General features: G+C 38.1%; 1 protein-coding gene across 1 annotated transcript in view; it reads left to right on the top strand.

The window, feature by feature from the left end:
• The window catches only part of brinp1 (bone morphogenetic protein/retinoic acid inducible neural-specific 1), a 114,275-nt gene that overhangs the window by 45,996 nt on the left and 46,659 nt on the right, over positions 1-21,620 (top strand). The window contains exon 3 of the mRNA XM_030742808.1: positions 15,292-15,482. Within this exon, the coding sequence (XP_030598668.1) occupies positions 15,292-15,482 (191 nt within the window). The remainder of the gene's footprint in view (positions 1-15,291; positions 15,483-21,620) is intronic.

Below are 21,620 nucleotides of genomic sequence, written 5' to 3'. Positions count from 1 at the left end.
TACATACCACTATTGAGCATACTTCATTGCTTTAACTGTTATTTTGGCCATAAGTTAACTCAATTTATGGTGTTTATTTTCCCTTTACTTTGATCCAAACTATTGAGGGTTTCTTCTAGGGTCAACCCAATTATTCTGCAGACACAGAACTGAATAAAATCATGACCCAGTCAAATGATTTTCTGAAAAGCTTTATTCCAACAGCCGCACATTCACTGGAAAGACTGGATGAAAAATCATTCACACAATCATGTAAGAATGATTGAGAAAAACATGTATTTCATTATCCTTCCTTTCGCTGACTTTTTTGTGCAGATAACTTCTGATTTTACTGTAAAAAGGAAAAAAAAAGGGAAACTGAATTACACTAGCTCAGGCAAAAGCTACCAGAAGAAATTTAAAAAATAAAAAAATAATAATCTAACACTGAATTTCAGTTGCTGGGTGTTGCTGTCATGGTCTGTGGAGACAGATCGTATGGAGTGTGGGGAAGTGAGGACCCAGATGCAGGATACAAGGCAGGCACACAGGAGTAAACAAAGAGCTAGCCTTTTATTGAAGCTGATACAAAACAAACATAAAGCACAAGGACAGGGAAGACCATGACATCTGAAAACATAAACTGGGAACGCACTAGGGTGAGGAACCACTGGACGTAGGAACACTAGATATAGGGAACATAGGAACAGGGACGTAGATGTGAACATGAACAGGACGCAAAAAGGAATGTCCATAGAGACTGACAAACCAATGACTTGAGCTCCATCCACTCCCACCCTGGGACCTGGAACGGGTGCAGGGTGCTTACAGTAGGCACGGGGGGGACCTTGAGTTTCTTGGGGGGCAGGCAATGAAGCACAAATGTACTTGGGGCTATTATTGGCCTCTGGGGTTGCCAAATTATCCTTTATTCTTACAGAGATTGGCTCAGAAACTGAAGATCCTAACCCTGTATTTACATTATCAATAAAATAAAACAGAGGCTTTAAATCAGCCAGTTCTGGAACAGATAAACAGACTTATAATGTGCTAAGCTGAAAACTACAAAATTCAGTCTTAAGTGAAAACAGTTCATGTGGACACGGAACAAAAGGGAAATAACCAGTCTCATTTACAGTAGAGAAAGTCTTGCGAGCAGCAAGGCAGGCTCAGGCACACCAGACATAATTTTAATTTCAGCAGGGTCAGTCGGTGACAAGATCCTCGCTTTCCCTGGGAAGGGGGAGCTGACGAGGCTGAAGCAGCGGATGCCTCAGATGGGCCGGACACCGGCCGTGAGGCATATTAGCCGAGGGGAGCAGAGACAATGAATCCCAAGAACCAATCAAAAGATGCCAGTGGAGTCAGGCTGTAGCATTCGTGTTCATAATCTCTCCTCTGCTGCCCCTCTTTCTAGAGCGGGAGAAGAGTGAAAAGGCTAGAGAGGGGGTGGCCGGCAAGAGAGTGAAGCCGCCCACTCTCATCTCTGGAGACTTGAGAGGAAGAGATACTTTGGTGGGAGGTCGTGGAGATGATGGGGTTTGGAGGGAGGAAACAAGGTCTTTTAGCCAGGTTGACAATAAAGTCCTGGGGCCAGGAATGAACCCCCCTAATAGGAAACACAAAATAACATAACACAGGAGGGAGAAACATAAAGGGAGAACTAAGCAACTGAGAACAAGATTAAACCTACTTAAGAAAATATACAAGGCATAATATAAAAACCAAGCAAACCAAGAATCAATAGAGCATTTACAAAAACAAAGGTCAAAAGTCTAAAAACCTGAAAATGCTGGGCAAACTGACCCAGTGTAACAATGCCAATTCTTTGTTAATAGTGTTTGCAGTTTACAGTTGTCTCTGCCTGTTATCTTCATGTTTATTTATATAGAATTTCACAAAAATTATTTGTTTATTTAACTTACCTGATGTGGTTGTATAACTTTCTGTACCCCTACGTTTGGTTTTCTGGGACGACTCCTTTATACGGAGCAGTTTCGCACTCACCCTCCCCCTTTTTCCTGTGGCATTTGGCGGGAGCGGGGCTTAAAGTGATCATCGCCAACAATCGCCAGTTGTGATGTTTTATTACTGTTTTGTCAGCAATAAACAGAGATCGCCTCCAAAACACGTTGGTGGTCCGATCATCATTAGTCAACACAAAGCAGAGAATGGGAGAAGAAGCCATCGGTTACACCAGGACCATCACATCACACTTGGACATCACATGTTTTTTTCACAACTGTCTTCATCTCACTGTCATCATTACCAGTCTAATGCTACTTCTGCTTTCAGAGACTGAGAATTTTTGATTTTGTTTCACCAAAACAACTTACAGTTTAAAAATTTTGGACCAAATGCAGTAAACTGAGTGGACAGCGCCTCACAGCATAGCAGGAAAATGATCCAAAACATATTTCAAAAGCAATCCAAAAGTTTTGGAAGGTCAAGAAGTCATCTATTCCACAGTGGTTAAGCATTCAATCGCATAAGCTCAGCCTGATTCAGCATGCATTTGATCTGCAGAACTGAAAAACCCAAAAGCAGACAATAACTGAAAGCATTTATAGCAAGGGCCTGGCAAAGCACGGCATCATGAAAGCATTGTGGGGACCTCCATTTTTCCTAGATTTAGGCAGAACTTACCTGCAAATTTGTAAAAAATAAGAACTGTGTTTACTGTTAAGTTATTTTTTCCAATTGCATTACAAGGGACTGTACATAGAAATTAATTTATTTAATCTATAATTAATTCAAATTGCTGAGAGTCTGCTGTACTAGTCCTAACTGTAACTTGGGCATGTAATAACAGAAATTGTGTCAGTATCTAAAAAAATAACCTAACTGTGTACATATACGGTGACTTTTTGATCTAAAACAAAATAAACTGTTATTCAGGTAGGATTAGCAGTAAATTACTACTACTTTAAAAGTATTTAAAGTCATAATCTTAAGACAGTGTTAGTGTTGTAAAGTGCTTGTACACATATAAACTATTACATAACTAAACTTGGTTTGTAACTATCTTGAGAGATAAGGAGAAGACTTGGGAATATTGGCAGTGAGTCTTAAATGATTTACTCTTAACCCATACCTAATTTGATCTAAATCTGTTTGCATGGAACACTCTCTTTTTTCAGTGTAATGTAGATGGCCTCTCTGTTGATGTTTTACCACTTTTTCAATCTAACACCTCAAATTTCCTACAGTATTTACTCTGTTAAAAAAAAAAAATCTAGCCTATGCCTGTGCTGAAGTGTAAATAAATAAAACAAGAACAAGCAAACAGCCCTGCACAGTCCTTTGCTGTGCACTGGAGCATAGGATTAAGATTTTGTCTATTCTGAATAAATCTCAGTGGTTGAAATTCATGCAGGATTTCAAATGCATCTCTGTCTATTTGATTTATTGCCAGGCTTTGCCTCTTTATTATCGGTATTATCTCTGTACCCCTTCCTCTGCCTCTTTTTCGCCGTACTTTCTGGCAAACTGCTACTTAATACGAAACCTAAATTAATGCACTGCTGATGACGAGTGTGTTTTGTACTCCAGTTTAGCCAGGTCAGAGAGACACAACCTGTTAGGCACTTCAGCTGCCATGACATAAAACTGTTAAGACATGATTTTACTTGTCTATTTATTTAAAATATAGCCTCAGAATGACAACTGTCCCACTGTTATGCCTCATCCCTGATCTGCTCAGCAGGTTACGTAGGTCTGATGCTGGGATTGCTAACAGATAGAAATAACTGGACAGTAAGAGCTTTCTAAGTGCAAAGACTTAGTTATTTACAATGATGTAGCTACCCTAATGTAGCTACCTGCTTAGCGAAGTCATAACAGAGAAATGGACACAAAAAACTTTGGGTGATAATGACCCAATGTTTTAGAGGTCAGTATCTAACAATATCAACTCTAAAATGTGGATCACATGAACTAGACAAATGAAATAAGCTATAAGCTCTAACTAATGAAAGCCTCCTGTTAATAGCCTTGACAAGTGTTCTTCAAGGAAGACCGTCTCTGAAATATGGACGTTCATAAACCCTGCTGGGCCACATATTGGTCTAGATGTAATAACATTTATCCTATATCACTGAAAAGATCATATCCAAGTGGAAGTGATCATGCAGCACTGTTACTGTGTGAGAACACCACGTACAGAATAAAAGAGAATAAGTCAATACTGTGTGGGAAGACAGAATCGCTTCACAGAGTCATTCATGGGGGAATTTCCATTATTGGATCAAAGTCTCCCCCCGTCTTAGCACTTTGCCAGCATTTTCTGTTGAGCCCTCACGATGCACCACTATCACTCAGCTGAGCATGGCTCTGTAAAGGCAGTGTGGCAAAGATTCAATCAACAATGTCTCAGGAATTGTTAATGGATGTAAAAAGTAAAGTAGGATGCAATAATGCAAAGTCCCTGTGTGTGGAACAATTTACTCATTAATTTTAATAAATATTATTCCACTCAGTCATTTGGCACATACCAACAAAGCCCCATCATTTCAAAAAAAAAAAAAGAAAAAAAAAGAGCTGCATCAATCATATGGGGTTATCTTTCTGCTCAGGGTAAATGTAGAGTGAACAGGTAAATAAATACATCACAAGACCTAATGACATTTATCACCTCTGTCTCACACTCTTAATTACGCAAAATGTAACAAATGACCTGCTCATGTCATGATCTGCATTTACTGAGAGTAGATACACAGATCCTTGCTGTTTCTGTTGGTGTTCTTTTTTTCTTTTCTTTTCTTTTTTTTTTTTACATTTAATAGTTGTTTTGATGGATCATCATCATCAAAGCAGTGGCTCATTTGCATAAACACTGCATTTTTAAAAATAGTTGTTAAATTCTCATGTAAAACAGTAAGTATACATGACTCCCAGTCCTCAGGAAGTATCTTTTTTAACATGCCAAACTCTCTTTTGAAAACTCATAGGCTCTAGCTGAGTTAGACTTTAAGGTCAATGATTTGATAGATAGCAGTTAATGTTTCTGCTTTGACTGGCTGTTAGGAATGGACTGTTATCCCTTGGAGTATTTTGATTTTATGGAAGTGAATTTGACTTAAGTAGATAATTCAAAATAACATATCATTTTCAACTGCAAATATGAAGTCATCCCTGACAAACAGTAGTGTAGTAGAACAAATGGTTTGAAAATGAAAGGTTCACCCTTTATCAAAGCTTGAAAACAGCCCGTTCTTTCTCACATCAGAAGGAGCAGGCACTTCTACAAAACTGCGTCAGCAGCCCCAAAATCACACACCTTATTCATGTTGTGTGCGACAGGTACAAAGAAAACAAGTGGGTTCTTAAAGGGGGAAAACACTCTCCAGTTAAGTGTTGAAATAAAGTTTTTCTGATGATTCTGCTGATGACTGCACTCATCAGTGACATCAATGACCCCTGTCAGTACCTATTGCATTACTTTCATATTCACATTCACATTTTTACAGTACAATGCATGACAATCATTCATTGTGCAAACACATTTGTATTTTCTATTGTAACCATTCCAGCATGCATCATGGAGATATAGATAAGAATAAAGCAAGTGACTCACCAAATATGAAACAAAGCAACATGTTAAAGGTGATGTTAGAAAGTAGATGTGAGAGGAGGAAATTGTTGTCTGTGGTCAGCTCCGTGGCTGCAGAGACTTTTGGTGGATATTATAGCAGAAGCAAAAGAGCAAAGGGCTTCACAAAATCATCTGTATATCTGTTACACCCACCAGCCACTTTGTTAGGTATATTTGTCCAACTTCTCATCAACACAAGAATCTAATTAACAAATACCATGCCAGCAAATCAGTGCATTTAGGCATGTAGACATGGTCAAGACAACCTGCTGAATTTAAAACTGAGCATCAAAATGAGGAAGAAATGTGATTTCAGTGACTTTACACATGCCATGTTTGTTGACGTTCGATGGGCTGGTCATTGGACAAAGGTGGGGTCCAGCACAGCACTAGCAATGTATACCTAAAAGTGGCCGGTCATTATAATTTAGTGTATCTTCAGCATGATGTTTATTGGACCTTTACTTGTTACAGTTACTTTTAGAATATTTTTGCTCAACAAAGATTTTTTTATTTTTTAATATAGTCATGTATGACTCTGAAACCCAGCCACAGGGTGGGTGGGCCAGTGTATTCCCTATGCCAGTCCCAAAGCCGGGTAAATGGGAAGAGTTGTGTCAGGAAGAGCATTCCGTGTAAAATCTTGGCCAAGTCAGTCATGGAGCTCATAATGTATGAGATTTCCACACTGGATTGTCAGGGCCTGCTTCTGGTGCTGTTGGCCAAAATGGTGCCAGTAGAAACTTTTCTACTGTTGACTGAAGACATAGGAAGAGGAGAGGAGGAAAGCATGTTAGGAGGCGACAGAGAAGGAAACACAGGTGAGAATAAATGTAGGGACCATGAGTGGTAAAAGGAGAGTGTTGGCTGTTATGATGGAGAGAAGGAAGGTAGGTATAATGTGTGTGCAGGAGACCAGGTGGAAAGACACAGGTGGCATCCTATCCCTATGGAATTCACTGAGCTCCTAAGAATCACCCATTCCTTCACAAATGTTTGTAGAGGCAGTCTGCATGCCTAGGTGCTTGGCTTTATACACCTGTGGCCATGGAAGTGATTAGAACACCTGAATTCAATGATTTGGATGGGTGAGTGAATACTCTTGAAATATAGTGTATGTGAGCCAGGTGCAAGACATGTATGAGGACAGCGAGACAGTGGTAAGGTGCATGGTAGAAGTTACAGATGGGTTCAAGGTCAGGGTGAGATTACATCAGGGATTGGCTCTGAGGCCCTTTATGTTTGCAGTGGTGGTGGACAGCCTGCTAGATGAGGAAAGGATGAGGTAAGGAAGGAGTCTCCGTGTACTATAATGTTTGCAGATGACATTGTAATGCATAGTGAAAATAGGGAGAGGGTGGACAAGAGTCTGGAGAGGTGGAGGTACGTACTGGAGAGAAGAGGAATGAAAGTCACTAGAAGAAAGATAGACTACATGTGTGTCAATGAGAGGGACAGATGTAAGGATGGATGTGCAAGGAGTGGAGATAGTGAAGGTCAATGAGTTTAAATCCCTGGGGTCAACCATCTAAAGCAACAGGCAATGCACAAGAGAGGTGAAGAAGAGAGTGCAGGCAGGGTGGAGTGCATGGATACAAATGTCAAGGGTGATTTGTGACAGAAGGATAGCAGCTAGAGTGAAAGGAATGGTTCACAAGATGGTAGTGAGACCTGCTATGATGTATGGTTTGGAGACAGTGGCATTGACAAAAAGACAGGAGGCTGAGCTGGAGCTGAACATGTTAAGATTATTGTTTTGAGTGACCTGGATGGACAAGATTAGAAATGAGTCTATCAGAGGCACAGCTCAGGTTGAGTGGTTTGGCGACAAAGTTAGAAAGGCAAGGATGAGATGGTTTGGACATGTGCAGAGGAGAGATAGTGGCTATATCGGACAAAGGATGTTGAAAATGGAGCTGCCATTCAGAAGGAAAAGAGGAAGACCTCAGAGGAGATTCATGGATGTAGTGAAGGAGGGCATTCAGAGGGCTGGTGTGACAGAAGGGAATGTTAAGGATGGGGTGAGATGGAGGCATTGATCTGCTGTGGTGACCCCCTAAAGGGAGCAGCTGAAAGAAAAAGAAGATGTATGGCTGATTTATATTTAAAGAGAACCCAACAGAATATCTGGTATGATATGTTATTGAGTAGAATATTTGAACAATTACTAAAGATGATTTCAAATGTTTCATCATTGTAGCATGTTTAAAACAAACAGATGCTGAAGTCTGTCATCTACATCATACTCTTTCAAAATATCAGGAGACAGACTCACATTCAAATGCCTTTTATGTAATAATTATTGCTATTTAATTGCAGCATCAATGCAGTCTAAATATTACAAAACAAAATAGACATGTCACATCTTTGATAGAAAGGCTTGCTACAAATAGAGCTACAACTAAATTATGATGTAATTCAGCACAATAACCTAAAAAAAAAAGCAGCTACAGAAATTACAACGGGGTTGAATCATCACCTCTCTGACATACTGTGTGTAAAAAATCATCATTATAAGCTTCACAAATGTAAATGGTGTATGGATGTACAGGAGACTGATTCTTCTTGCTCTTTCATCTGTGTCTTATTGGAGGGATTATCACAGCACTGCATTCTTCTGAAAGTACTGATGAAAGGCATTTGAGGTATTCCCAAACCTTTAGTTTGAGGTTCAACTCATTTTCATTTTTTTCCTTGTTTTACAAAATAAAAAGCTTAGTTCAGTGGCTGTAAGCTTTAATATTAAAAAAACAACATTTAGTTTATTTTTAACAGCCCCAAAACACTGCTTTAATGACAAATTTCTGACTTGGTACTTAAAGTAGCCATGGGTATTTAAACTTGTGTGCCTTAAAATGCTATAAATGTCCTTATTATAAATGTCCTTATTAAACTGGTTGCACTCTGGAGCTAAGGTTACAAAGTTACTATTTCTTACAGCCCAGAGGACACAAAGTGTAAAAACAAAACAAAACAAAAAACAAACAAACTGCCACACTGTGTCTCTTTTGATTGTAATTTCTGGTCAAGGTAACAATAAAGGTGACATTAAGCTTAACAACATCACTGTTGATTAGAAGAGGAGAAAAAAGTGGGGAAGTGCTTGTTGACAAAGACAAGTTTCAAAAGGCCTGCGGTTATTTTGTTCTCTCCCAAAACACTTGATGCATTTAGTCCACTAAAAGTGCTCAAATGCTGTTCATCATAGGCAGAAAATAAACCCAAATACTGTGACTAAAATTGCCTCCACAAAAATTCTAAACACTCTTGGGTAGTAATTGAAAATCACTTTGAAAAAACATGAAATACAGAAAATATCAGTTGATGTCCTGCTAAGCAGTAAACTGGCAGTTGCTGTTTCTGAAAGCGAACCAACGATCACGATCACATGACGAACCTGACAATCTGCCAGTTCAGTCAGCTATTCAGTCCGTATGTGTGCGTACTCCAAGTAAGACTCATGCAGCTAGACAGATATAGACACGTTAGATGCCATTCAATCGCCAGCCAATTTGGTAATTACGGACGATGTTTACTCACGTGAATATGAAACTGAGATGGATGAAACAGCAGCGCAGGACTGCCAGTCCTAGGATATGTTCTTCTCGGATAATGAACTTAGTGAGGAGAATCAGCCACAGTATGATCAAAATACAGTGTAAGTTCAAGGAATCACCAATTTCAGCTGACACAGATAAACAAAATAGACTTTACTAGTTTTTGACAAAAATTTGAAACAACTGTTAGAATATTATTTGACGATTGTCAATGAAAATACTGCATGAAGGAGCCAGAGGATTACAGTTGATATTAGAGCTCTTGTGTGCAAATGGTTGGATTTACAAATGGCATTCTTGTCCTTTTCTGAGTACTTCTGCTGTAACATAAACCTCTAAACAATAAAATTTGTGTTTTGTGTGTTGTGTGTTGTTGTAGAGCAGCTCTCCCACTCACGAAGGCTGATGAAGGGAACCCATAAAACATCACAACTGGGGCAAAACTGCCTAAAAGTTTCCACCTATTGTGATGCATGGAATATCTGTAAACATAAACCTAATGTTTTTATTTATTTTTTATTTATTATTTTTCTCTATATTTTTTTAATGCAAAAATTAGCCTATATAATGGTGGGGTGGGGTCTTAATCTCTGGACTTACTCATTGGTAGAATACATAAAAAGATCCATATGGTGCCTTAAACAGCTGAAGGCAGAAAGTGGATCTCTTTACAACAAATCCTCTCCCTTTTGGGAACATAGAGGAGCAGTTGCCGCGCAGACCACTTTGATTTAGCCCCATTCTTGCTTACTCATGTTTTTCTTCATTTTATTGTGTTGTGAGTGTTGTTCAATATATTATGGCCTAGTTCGGATTGAAAGGGTTAAACAAAATACACATTTATCTCACTGTAGTGTCCAGAAACTGAGGCTACTGAGACCATTTGACATACCCAGTCACGTACACAACCATGGCTGCCTATGAGTAAAAGGGTCTTTGTCTTTATAGCTTATTTAAATTGATGATGAGTATGAATGAATATAATAAGCTCTACATGTCTGTGTTGTCAGGGTACCTTTTAAATACCACACTACTCTCTGTTACTACTGTTAAACATCTGTAGTCACTCAAAACATATGCTGACCTCTTTTGGTTGTTGCAGTATAAATCATGTTTGTCAAATGCTGCGGGCCATAGTGCTGCCCTTTGTGACAACAACGTGTCTGTTTTGACAACACCTTTAGCTCGATGTTGGATTTTATGAAGTTCGTTTCATCATAAATCAGTTGTTTGCTTTAATTGAAGATAAAATGACACAGACTTTGTTTTAGATAGTAGAACAGATGTAAAGGTGCTTTATACCTCACACTGACATAGGTCAAAATGTAAATATAGATGAATGTGTGTGGCATTTGACTCTAAATGCTTTGATCTATAGTATTAAAGGAAGGCAAAGGGAAATAGTAAGCTAGGTATGTGTTTCACTGACAGCCCTACTTTTTTTTTTTTTTGTCATTTACAGTATGAGGCACCCTATTGTCTACGGGCCTTGTCAGTTTCCCACTCCATTAGTTAGACATTTTCTTTCAACAAAGATGTGTCTCTCTTTACTCTTTGTTTCCACACTTCTACTTTGAATGTCTGTCATGCTCTCTCAAGGTTTTTTAATCTGGGCTACAGCATCAGAATCAGCTAACTGCCTGTAGTGACACACTGTATGATGGTCTTTTCCTGCCCCTGTGAGAGCTTTAGGGAGTATTCACTGGATGTCAGTACGGCCCCCAACTCTAATTGAAGCAGACGACATGCTGCCTGGAACTTGTTGTTATGACATACCAGATTCTCACTTTCTCACTACTATGTTTTCCATCCACATCCATCCATCCATCCATCCATCCATCCATCCATCCATCCATCCATCCATCGATGGAGTTGAGGTGACGTGAGGTGAGGTATGGCAGCCACCAACCTGATCACAGATCTGATCTTATTGTGTGACCTCTTTCTTCAAAAACAACAGTGTATATACAGTAGGGAGGCTTAAAAGGGGGGAAAAAGGCACATCTTCACGAAGCACGTTAGGCCCCAAAAGACAAAAAAAAGTATGCAGTAATCTAAAAATTTTTAGGCACGTCCGTGCCATTGCTGAAGTTGATCTGAGAAATATAAGTATCTGTTCTTCTTCCCATTATAGTGAAGCAGACCCATTTGTATTTGAAGTTTTTACTTTTCCCATAGCTTATACTTGCTGCTGTTTGAGTACTGTGTGAGTACTCATATTGGAGAGTTTTGTTTGAATTTTGTTTAAGTTTCATGCCATTTTGTAAGTAACAAAGATCATATGTTAAATCCACCATCTGATGATTTAAACACACAGATTATTTCCTGGAAGCTGCAAGTTTGGTAACAGTTGAAACATTGTTCTCACCTGAGAGTTGTGCAGCTCGTCACCTGCAATTCTTCATCAAAGATCCTTCTGTGGGAGGACTTTCTTGTTCCATTACACCTGCAAAATTTGCAATAGAACAAAAGTGATTTTCTTTCCTTTAAAAAAAAAAAAATTAAAAAATTAAACATTTTTGATGTTTGGTTGTGGGTAGCACTAACCTCAGTGAGAAATGCACTTTCCTTTTACCGTTTCACTATAAAACCCACTATGTATTCCAGCTAAACACCTTTAACGTGAAGCAGCATGAGTAGAAAATGACTGGGTCACCCTGCCGCCATAAATGCGCACTAGAAAAGAGGACTTTTGCAGAAAAATGGCTGTGAAATATTATCAAAAAAAGAAATTTTATGGAACAAAAACAAATTCATCACATTTACAAAGTTCAATGAGTTGCTTGATTAGTTTGACTTGGTTTGAAATTACAATTAGTTTAGTTGAAAGTAATTCAAGTTGAACATGAACATGAATTATGAGTCATTCGTCCTGTTTATTTCTTTTAGCAAAATAATATGATTGAACTGATATAAATTACATTTGATGCTGGAAGAAATGTGTTCATTCATTCTTTCTGTTAAATTTCTACTTTGTTTAATTCCCAAAATGATGACTTTCATGTTTATGTGCGGTCTCTATCCTTTGGCTCTAACAAGGACAGAGTATATTACAGACAGAACATACCGTGCAGTGTTCATATCAATATTTCAGGCAAGAAACCCAAACAAATCAATGCTACTTTTGCAACCTTTATTGCAAAGATGTGGAATTTTAAGGACCTGCCATGAGTTTCCTTTGCTTGTCTCAATGTATGCTTCTTTACCTCAGATTTATATATATTTCTTCCAGGTTTTTCTCAAGGTCTTAGGCAGATAGAGACATGTTGGAGCTACCATAATATTCATTAGAGCAGATCTCTAGTGGAAAGCTTTCTCGTCTCTCTGAATCTATGTGAGATGACGAGTTGGCTGTTTTTACAAACATTATAGCCAAAAAAAAAAAAAATCTGTTATCATCATGAAAATGTTTATCAAAAAAATTAGACTTCCAGTTTCATTTAATCTAAGCATTATTACATGGATTAAGTATTTATTTGTGCATGTCCATATCCATATCAGTTACCCTGAATTTTCCACTTTCACACAGCCAGACCTAATGTACCAACCTCGCAAATGAGTTACTTAAACACCATAAAGCAATAATCACATATATCCCTATCTTCCTTCCATGCTGCTATAATGCCATTTATCTCCTCTTAACTTTCTTTGATAGGTCATTAAACCGAGCTTGGAGCTGTGAAGCAAAGCAGTGAATCATGTCACAGTTTCCATCTCCTGGCATGTCTTATCTGGGGCAGAAGGGCCCAAGCACATATGGCTGCCTTATAAAGTTTTATATAAAAATGGGCAGTGGCCAAGCAATGAGATACATTCTGTGACGGTGAATTGATATCTATGACAGAAAGAAACAGATAACAGACACGGCGAGGGAACCTGGCAGACAATGTAGAGTGAGGAAATTTGGTACCACAGTTGCAAATCTCGCAAAGTATCTTGCAGTTCTTTTGGCTTGAAAGTTTGCTCTAGATGTGAGATACAACAGCAACGTGTACCTCTTAAAAAGCTAAGTCATGGAACAAGAGTGGAAGCTGAATCAGCATGTACTAGCTTGAGTGGTGAGCCCTGTCCTGCCAGATGAGCACTTGTGTCTTTGCTGCGTAAAGGAATTGCAAAGTTTTCATAAGAAAGACTTCTGCAAATCTGCAGCAAAGAGCCCCATTTATTTAATTTCTAATTTGAAGAAAGTGCATAATCATAAATGGTTACACATGCTTTTCACTTTGTTAGAAACATACTAAATGTGTAAAATAACCATCCTTTTGAGGGAGTTGTTGAGATATTATCCGTGAAATGCCTGATACATTATGAATTACATAACAGTCCACTGGCAGAAAAGAAATGGAACTTTAAATGCTAATATGAAGGGTTGAATGGAGCAGTAAAACCTGCTGCCATCAAGTCATGCTTAGACAGACACTTTGCTGACTACATGTCAGAAAACTCAAACTAAGGGGGCCCACGTATTCAGGAGGAAAGCTTGAGAATACGCTATTATAAGGTATTCTGGTGTAATTTTTCTTCATAGCACTTTTTAAGTCAACATTCAACAATGCATTTTTCTAATATGATAATAAACCTGTTCACCATTGCATTAAATCTAAAAAAAAAAAAAAAAAAGGACACATTTTGTTTTTTTTAAACATAAGCTCTGTAAACTTGGACTGCTTGAATCAAACCAGTTTTATAACACCCTATGACATCAGTTATTGCAATTTGGATTTCATAATTTAATTTATAAAATGTTTGGGAATTAGCAAAAGAGGTGAAATTAGTTTTCCCTTGAGGGACTTACTGTCTGAGATCTGGTGAGAAGTCTGGAAGTCCAGGTGGAGCCAGGAGTAGGTGGAGGCACCGGGACCGACGGTGGGCTCATTAGAAGTATCAGAAGCTGAATGTCAGACAAAAATTATCATGTGGTTTTTGAATAATCTGAAATTCATTTTATAACCAGCAGTTGCCACTGCCAATTGAAATCTGTGCCAAAGTTGCTCATTCTCAATGATGCACTGAACAGAACGTACGGTCATAACTAACGATGTGATCTATCAAAGCCAATCTTAGTATATAGACCTGGAACCTGATTTTGTGGATGTACAAAAACATTTGCAGCATTTGACAATTAGGATGGAAAATGTGTTTTTCATAATGATAAAATTCAAAATGCATTTCTTTAGATGCACAAAAGAAAAGAAAATGAAATAAATAACACTAGATTTTAGATACATGTTGCTATACTCCTGCTATTGGAAAGTGGGTATGAGTATGCATAATTACTGTAAACCTTGCATTTATAAAGAAAAAATTAAAAAAGATAATAATAATAATTGCAGATTAACATGCAGAAACATGATTGATACTGCACACTGGGAATATGTAATAATGATGATTTTACTATTTACAGAAATGATCATCACAATTTCTGATTAAAATAGCAATAGACACTACCATTACAGTTAAAAAATACACAAGGAATTCTCTAATAGAGATATTCATATTGGTTACTGTGAAATGCTTTCTTGATGTGTCTCGGCGGATAAAGAAACAAGCATCATTCCCGCTCGTTCTGCGTGATCTTTTTACACTGTGAAACACATCCTTTCTCCACACAGACATCAAGAGCAGAGTGAGGTGTACTTAAACTGGTGTCGCATTTTATTATATAGTGCGACGTTTATTTTTATATTTTCTCTCTTGAGATTTAAGTCAGAGCATGATACGGAGGAAATAACCTTGAGCAGTTTTCATGAAAACATACCGCATTACAGATGAACGTGGCAGGAAGCTGGTCAGATTGCAAACTATGCAACAATGATTATGCATGGTTATGTCAGACTCAATAAACACAATGCAAAACATTGTGATTATTAGATTCATAATAAATGTGTGCTATTGCTCTTGAATTCTATAAAAAATAACTTTGATATGAACTGAACTCAGAGGTATTTTATATTATTTTTTTTTTCTTTTTTATTGTCACATGACAGTTTTATTCACATTAAAGATCCCAGTGTGCACGACCAAGCAGGCACACTCTTTCCACAAATGTGTCTTTTGAGAGCTCTAGCATTTATGTTGCCGCAGTGGAATTAATAATGTTTTAGTGGTATATTATGAAGTATTTTGCTATGAGCAGTTTTTTTTTTTCCTGTTATTTTTCAGGGAATTTGCACGTTGGAAGGTGAGGAACACTGCAATTGAAAGGAGGGATCTTATCCGGAACCCTGTGCCACTCATGCCTGAGTTCCAGCGCAGTGTACGCCTGCTGGGACGCAGACCCACTACTCAGCAGTTCATTGACACTATCATTAAAAAATATGGCACTCACATTCTCATCTCAGCCACGCTGGGAGGTAAGAAAGGTTCACATGTTTCATTTACTCACTTCCATGCTTGATTAACAATAAGACTTGTTTTTCCACACTGGTTGAAAAGCGTATTACACATGGCTTGTGGTTTGCTTAAATGTTTCATGTCAATGAAATACTTTGTAGGTAAGGTTGGAATTCTTTCAAGAAAAGTCTGTTAGGCTCCAAAAAAGACCTGTGACTGTGTTGCATGTTACACTAGGCTCATAGCTCTGAATTTTGGACATCTGTGTGTAATGTATTAAGAAAAAAATGGAAGTTGATTTCAGATAATACACACTATAAATTTTAGGTAACAATACTTTTTTTTTTTTTAAATCCTTTTTATAAGTAAATACTACAATCAAATGGCCCTGTATGATTCTACTATGAAAATTCAACTCACTGCTGTCCCGGATTATTTATTTACTGGCTTGCAACAATGTCACATCAGCTCAGGGAAGCAGTTTGAGGCCAACTTGTTCTCCAGGGTTTTGAAAAACTCAGCTCTCAGCTGCAGCTACACCACAAAAGAGCAGGACAAAGCAGACATAAAAATGTTCACAAACCCAATCAAGAGTGCTGGGATTTTGAAGTGACTATTGAAGTTTTTTTTTTTAAGCTGTCTTTCAGAATGAGCAAATCTGCATCAATCCAAACAAAGAAGAATGTTTTGATTAATATGTAGCTATTTCATTACAGAAAATATATAACCCTTCAAGAATTCAAAGTACTGTAGATGAATGAAAGTCAAAATTGTAATGAGGAAATTGCAAGAAATTTGTCAATTGTCCATGGTTTGTAACCTGTACAGAATTGCAGACAATCAATCAAATGGAATCACCATTCTATTACCTACACTTTTCATATGGAAACAGTTGCAGAAACATTTTGTAAGTGGAAAGTAAAAAGACACAATAACATCATAAAACAATTTGATTCTCTTACTAAGCAAAATTTTGAAAGCAATGCCTGCAACCCCTATTAATATATGCAATCTATTGCAATCTGATGCATGCTTGCAGTATTTTGAATGTACTTCACCCCCACCTGTGCTGTCCTAGTCTAACAATAAATGCTTTCTCCTTGCTATCTCTTATCTTATCAGAAGCTCTGAGCTCTAAGGGATGCATGACGGCAGCTAACTGTGATTACTTTGCCAATTGCATTTTAAAGATATAATTAGTAAGATAATCTGCTCTGTTATTCAAATCTTGAATTATATAATTGTGTGCACAAAACATTGCCAAGTAGTTGCTTCAGTTGTGTAGAATGGTGCTTGCAGCTTTGTAATCTCATGATCAAATGCCTCTGAAAAATATTCATCATACTTTTGTCATTATTATGATGCTGTTCAACAGGCTTGGATCATGTTACTCCAGACTTGCCAAAGCTGGGGAAATGTACATCTCTGTACTCCAATATAAATTATTCCACGAGAACTGATGTCTCTTAATAAGTATGCAAACTCAAACTATCTCGGTATATCTGAACTGATATCTTCAACTCAAATTGATGCTTAAGCATTAAGCAGAAAAAGTAAATCTAGTAGCAGATTTCTTTCATTTCAAATAAGTCAGCTAAAGTTGACTTAGTCTTTTATTATTTAGTTACACTGTGCAGATGAATATTAGATGTGAAGAGTTTGAATTCGAGCATTGTATAACCCACCCTGTAAAGTGATTCATCCTGCAACACCTTTTTTTGGAAATTGGAAATACAATATTGGTCTGAAACATTATACGGGGGTGAAATTAAATTAGGAAGAATCCTAATACACCAGGTACATCTGATGGCTAAAACTAGACAACAGTTGAAACAAGGAGCCCCCCCCGAAATAAATACAGTATCATTTTTCACCCACAACATCCTTCTTAAGCGTATTGCATTGCATCACCTTATGTGTTTCTTCTATCTCTTTACAATTATCCTCTAGCTCATCTACTTTGCCGCAGAGTTATCACCATGTTTTCTTTAACCTTCAGGCCTTTGTTTCAAGTTGTGGGTCAGTACACTCTTATGTCAATCTTGGAACTACCATTAAAGAACACAGTTATGTGAACCAAGAAACGTGCATTCAATACTAGAGATAAAGGAAGAAGAGGAGGCTAATTCTCTCTTTAGCCATCTACACTTTGTGGTCTCATGAGTCATTATACACTTGAGAGGAAAGAAATGAATTCTCCTTCTCCCAGGCAACTTAAAGTTGAGTGTTCAAGTGTGAAGAGCGCCATTAGAGCCTCTCCACCCCACCCGGAACTGAAAGAAAATGTTACAATGAATTACCATTGTTACGCCATCTAGCATGAGTCTTTCTATCTTTTTTTCTCCTGAGTTCACCACTGGTTTTTAGTCACTGTGGTGAACTCAGTAGGAAGAAAGACAGAAATACACATCCTAGATGGCATTACAGCAATAATTCAATTGGGTAATTTATAAGTTACCTTTCCTGAAGTTTCATGTAGTATAAGAGGTGCAATTAAAAAGTTCCAGAAAATACACCGACTCCAATTGTCTTGAAGCACTCAATACATACAGCTTAAAGACTAAAAAAATGTGGTATAATTGTTTATCTCAGGATTTATGGAGTCCCTCTTTTAAAATCAATTACTATATTATGTAGATTACCATTAGTATTATACTCTATTTAATTTTCTTTTTTCAAGCTTGTGGATATGCATATGTTTGTTATGGCCTGGGTGCATTAAAATACTGATTCCTTAACTGTATTGTGTTCATTTTAAAGTGATCCTACGACATAATATGGAATTATCTTTTCTGATGAGAATAATATATTAACAATAACCATAATAACTATTCTGGACCACGCTAATAAACTAACTCTTTGTATTAATAAATGAATGCAGATATGGTGCTATAGTAATGAGAGGGTTAACCGTCTAAGAAGCAGGAGACAGAAAAATTGACATTCTTGTCTGAACACTGACTGATAGTGTCTGGGGAGAACATTTGCTGTCTGAACATTTTGACTGCTCTAATTAGAGTTTCACAAATGAATATGTGGCATATTCTCTTTTCTATGATTGCTTGTTTGCTCACTTAAAAAAAAAAGGATGTACATTTTGAAGTGTGACATACACTATATTGCCAAAAGTATTTGCTCATCTGCCTTCACACACAGAACTTGAGTAACATCCCGTTCTTAATCCATAGGGTTTAATATGATGTTGGCCCAGCCTTTGCAGCTATAACAGCTTCAACTCTTCTGGGAAGACTTTCCACAAGGTTTAGGAGTGTGTTTATGGGAATTTTTGACCATTTTTCCAGAAGCCCATTTGTGAGGTCAGACACTGACGAGAAGGCCTGACTCGCAGTCTCCACTCTAATTCATCCCTACGGATATCTGTCAGGTTGGGGGTAGGACCATGTACAGTATCGGCCAGTCAAGTTCTTCCACACCAAACTTGCTCATCCACCCAGACTCGTCCATCAGATTGCCACACAGAGAAGCGTAGTTTGAAACTCCAGAGAACACATCTCCACTGCTCTAGAATCCAGTGGTGCGTGCTTCACATTACTGCATCCGACACTTTGCATTGTGCTTGGTGATGCAAGACTTGGATGCAGCTGCTCAGCCATGGAAACCAATTCCATGAAGCTCTCTATGCTCTGTTCTCAAGCTAATCTGAAGGCCAGATGAAGTTTGGAGGTCTGTAGTGATTGACTGCAGAAAGTTGGTGACCTCAGTTTACCATGCACGACAGCATCCCCTGAGCCTGCTCTGTGATTTTAAGTGGCCTACGAGTTGCTGTTGTTCACAGTTGCTTCCATTTTGTTATAATATAGCTTTCAACAGGTGGCATCCTATCACAGTACCATGGTGGAATTCACTGAGCCACTGACCCATTATTTCATAAATGTTTGTAGAAGCAGTCTGCATGCTTGGTTTTATGTGGCCATGGAAGTGACTGGAACACCTGAATTCAATGATTTGGATATGTGAGTGAATACTTTTGGCAATATAGTGTAAGTGCTGTGTGGGTACACACTGTGCTTGAAAGATTTGAAGCTGTTACAGAGAAAACACATCTCTGTAACACGCCTTCCAAAACAAGGATATCACCATTGTAGGCTCTTTTAACTGAATTTAAAGCTAAAACAAATAACTACATACATGCATAAAACAGTTTGACACAAATATTTAACACCTCAGATTTGGTGCAGGGCACAGTGGCGTGGTGGCTAGCACTGTTGCTTCCTAGGCTCAAATCCACCTTGGCCAGGGCCTTTCTGTGTGGAGTTTGCATGTTCTCCCCGTGTCTGCGTGGGTTCTCTGAATGTGAGTGTGAATGGTTCTCTGTCTCTCTGTGTTAGCCCTGCGACAGACTGGCGACCTGTCCAGGGTGTGCCCTGCCTCTCGCTGTATGACAGCTGGGATACGCTCCAGCCCCCCCATGATCCTGAAAAGGATAAGCTTCAAAAATGAAAATGGAAGAAAATGGATGCATGGATTTTTTTTTTTTTTTTGCAGTCCCTAAGAACAGCAGTGCAAGTACAGCACATTTCCCGACAGTAGAATCCAACCTTTCTGCGTGTCAATAGTGAAGAAATCTGCAAAACTAAGGTTGTATATAAATGCTAGAAAGCTATTGCTTTTAGTAAAAAAAAAAAAGAAGGAAAATGTGAGGGACAGATTTGCATTTTGCTAAAGCTGTAAGGAATACATTTTAGCACATCTGTCATTTTCTATCATTCATATGCTTGAAATCATTTTTCCACTTTAAGTGAGAGAAGTGCTGTTTCACTGTGGCTTCCATGGGTGTGCGTACAGCGAAGTATAGAGCATCTGAGTTGAGTGAGGGAATCGAGAAAAAGCTTAAAAGGAGACACATCCAATTAAATTCAGCAGACAACTACAGCTACTTTGGAGAGTTCATTGTCCTACATATGTCGCTGAGGAGGGCTTAAAAAATACACTTTCTACTCAAACACGTTTGCAAAACAGCAAACACTGTCACCTTAATTGACAACATTCATTTCTGTCCAAATTTGGCTAATCCACATTAACAACCACGTCAAATTTTTCAAACTGTATTTGTAGCATAGTCAACTGACAGAGGGTTCGTTTTAGTGCATTTGTGTAATGCTTCGTTAGAGCTGTTGGACTAATAACTGCATGTTAGCTGAGAAGACGCCTTTGTCCACCAACACTCTATTGTGAATACACAAACTGTGACTGAATAAGAAACCTATTCAGTGTCTCATGTCTTCAGCCCTGAAAAAGAAGAAATAGTTCATTGAAATGACTTGTGGTTGCCCAAGGCTAAAGTTCATATGCAGAACTATGGCTTTGCCCCTGGTTGTAGAGTAAAACTGCTCAGTGAAACTTGTCAACGCTTCTGTCAGCAACAATATCTTTTAATGCATTACACCAGAATATATCTTAGATAAACGGGAAGCAGTGGTGTAACTGGCAATACTGTTATCCCCCAGAAGAAAAGGGGAGAACTAATCATTAGCAATCAATAGCAATCAAACACAATGGTTGTGTAGAGTGTTATACATTTTATTATACAAAGCCTGTTTATCTATTTTAATGAAGAGATTATTCAAGTATGTTTTTTAGCATAGAGTTGAGTAGTTGAGTTTTACTCTTCTCTGCTGTGTTGTGAAACAGAATTCATTTATCTTATATTTATTTATTATTTTTCTTCATTTTTGTCATCAGATAGACAGTACATGCTTTCTAGCAATTTTTCTGTAAGTGAAAAAGATTGATTTATTATTACGATGATCAAATTTCCCAAAATGCAGGATAAAACAATGGGTCACTGTTAAGAGCTCAGTGAATTCCACCATGTTACCGTGTTATGATGCCACCTGTGCATCAAGTCCAGTTGCTTCTCACTACAAAATATTCCACAGTCAACTGTTAGTAGAATTATAACAAAGTGGAAGCAATTGGGAATGACAGCAACTCAGCCACAAAGTGGTAGGTTATTTAAAATGACGGAGTGGGGTATGTGGATGCTGAGGGTCATAGAGTGCTGAGGTCACCAACTTTCTGCAGAGTCAATCGCTTCAGACCTCCAAACTCTATGTAGCTCAAGAACAGTGCATAGAGAACTTCATGGAATGGGTTTCCATGGCCGTGCAGCTGCATCTGAGCATTACATGACCAAG

Source organism: Archocentrus centrarchus, chromosome 12 (assembly GCF_007364275.1).
Source record: "Archocentrus centrarchus isolate MPI-CPG fArcCen1 chromosome 12, fArcCen1, whole genome shotgun sequence".
Lineage (NCBI taxonomy): Eukaryota > Metazoa > Chordata > Actinopteri > Cichliformes > Cichlidae > Archocentrus > Archocentrus centrarchus.
The sequence above is the reverse complement of the archived record's forward strand: the minus strand, read 5'-3'. Positions and strand labels throughout refer to the sequence as shown.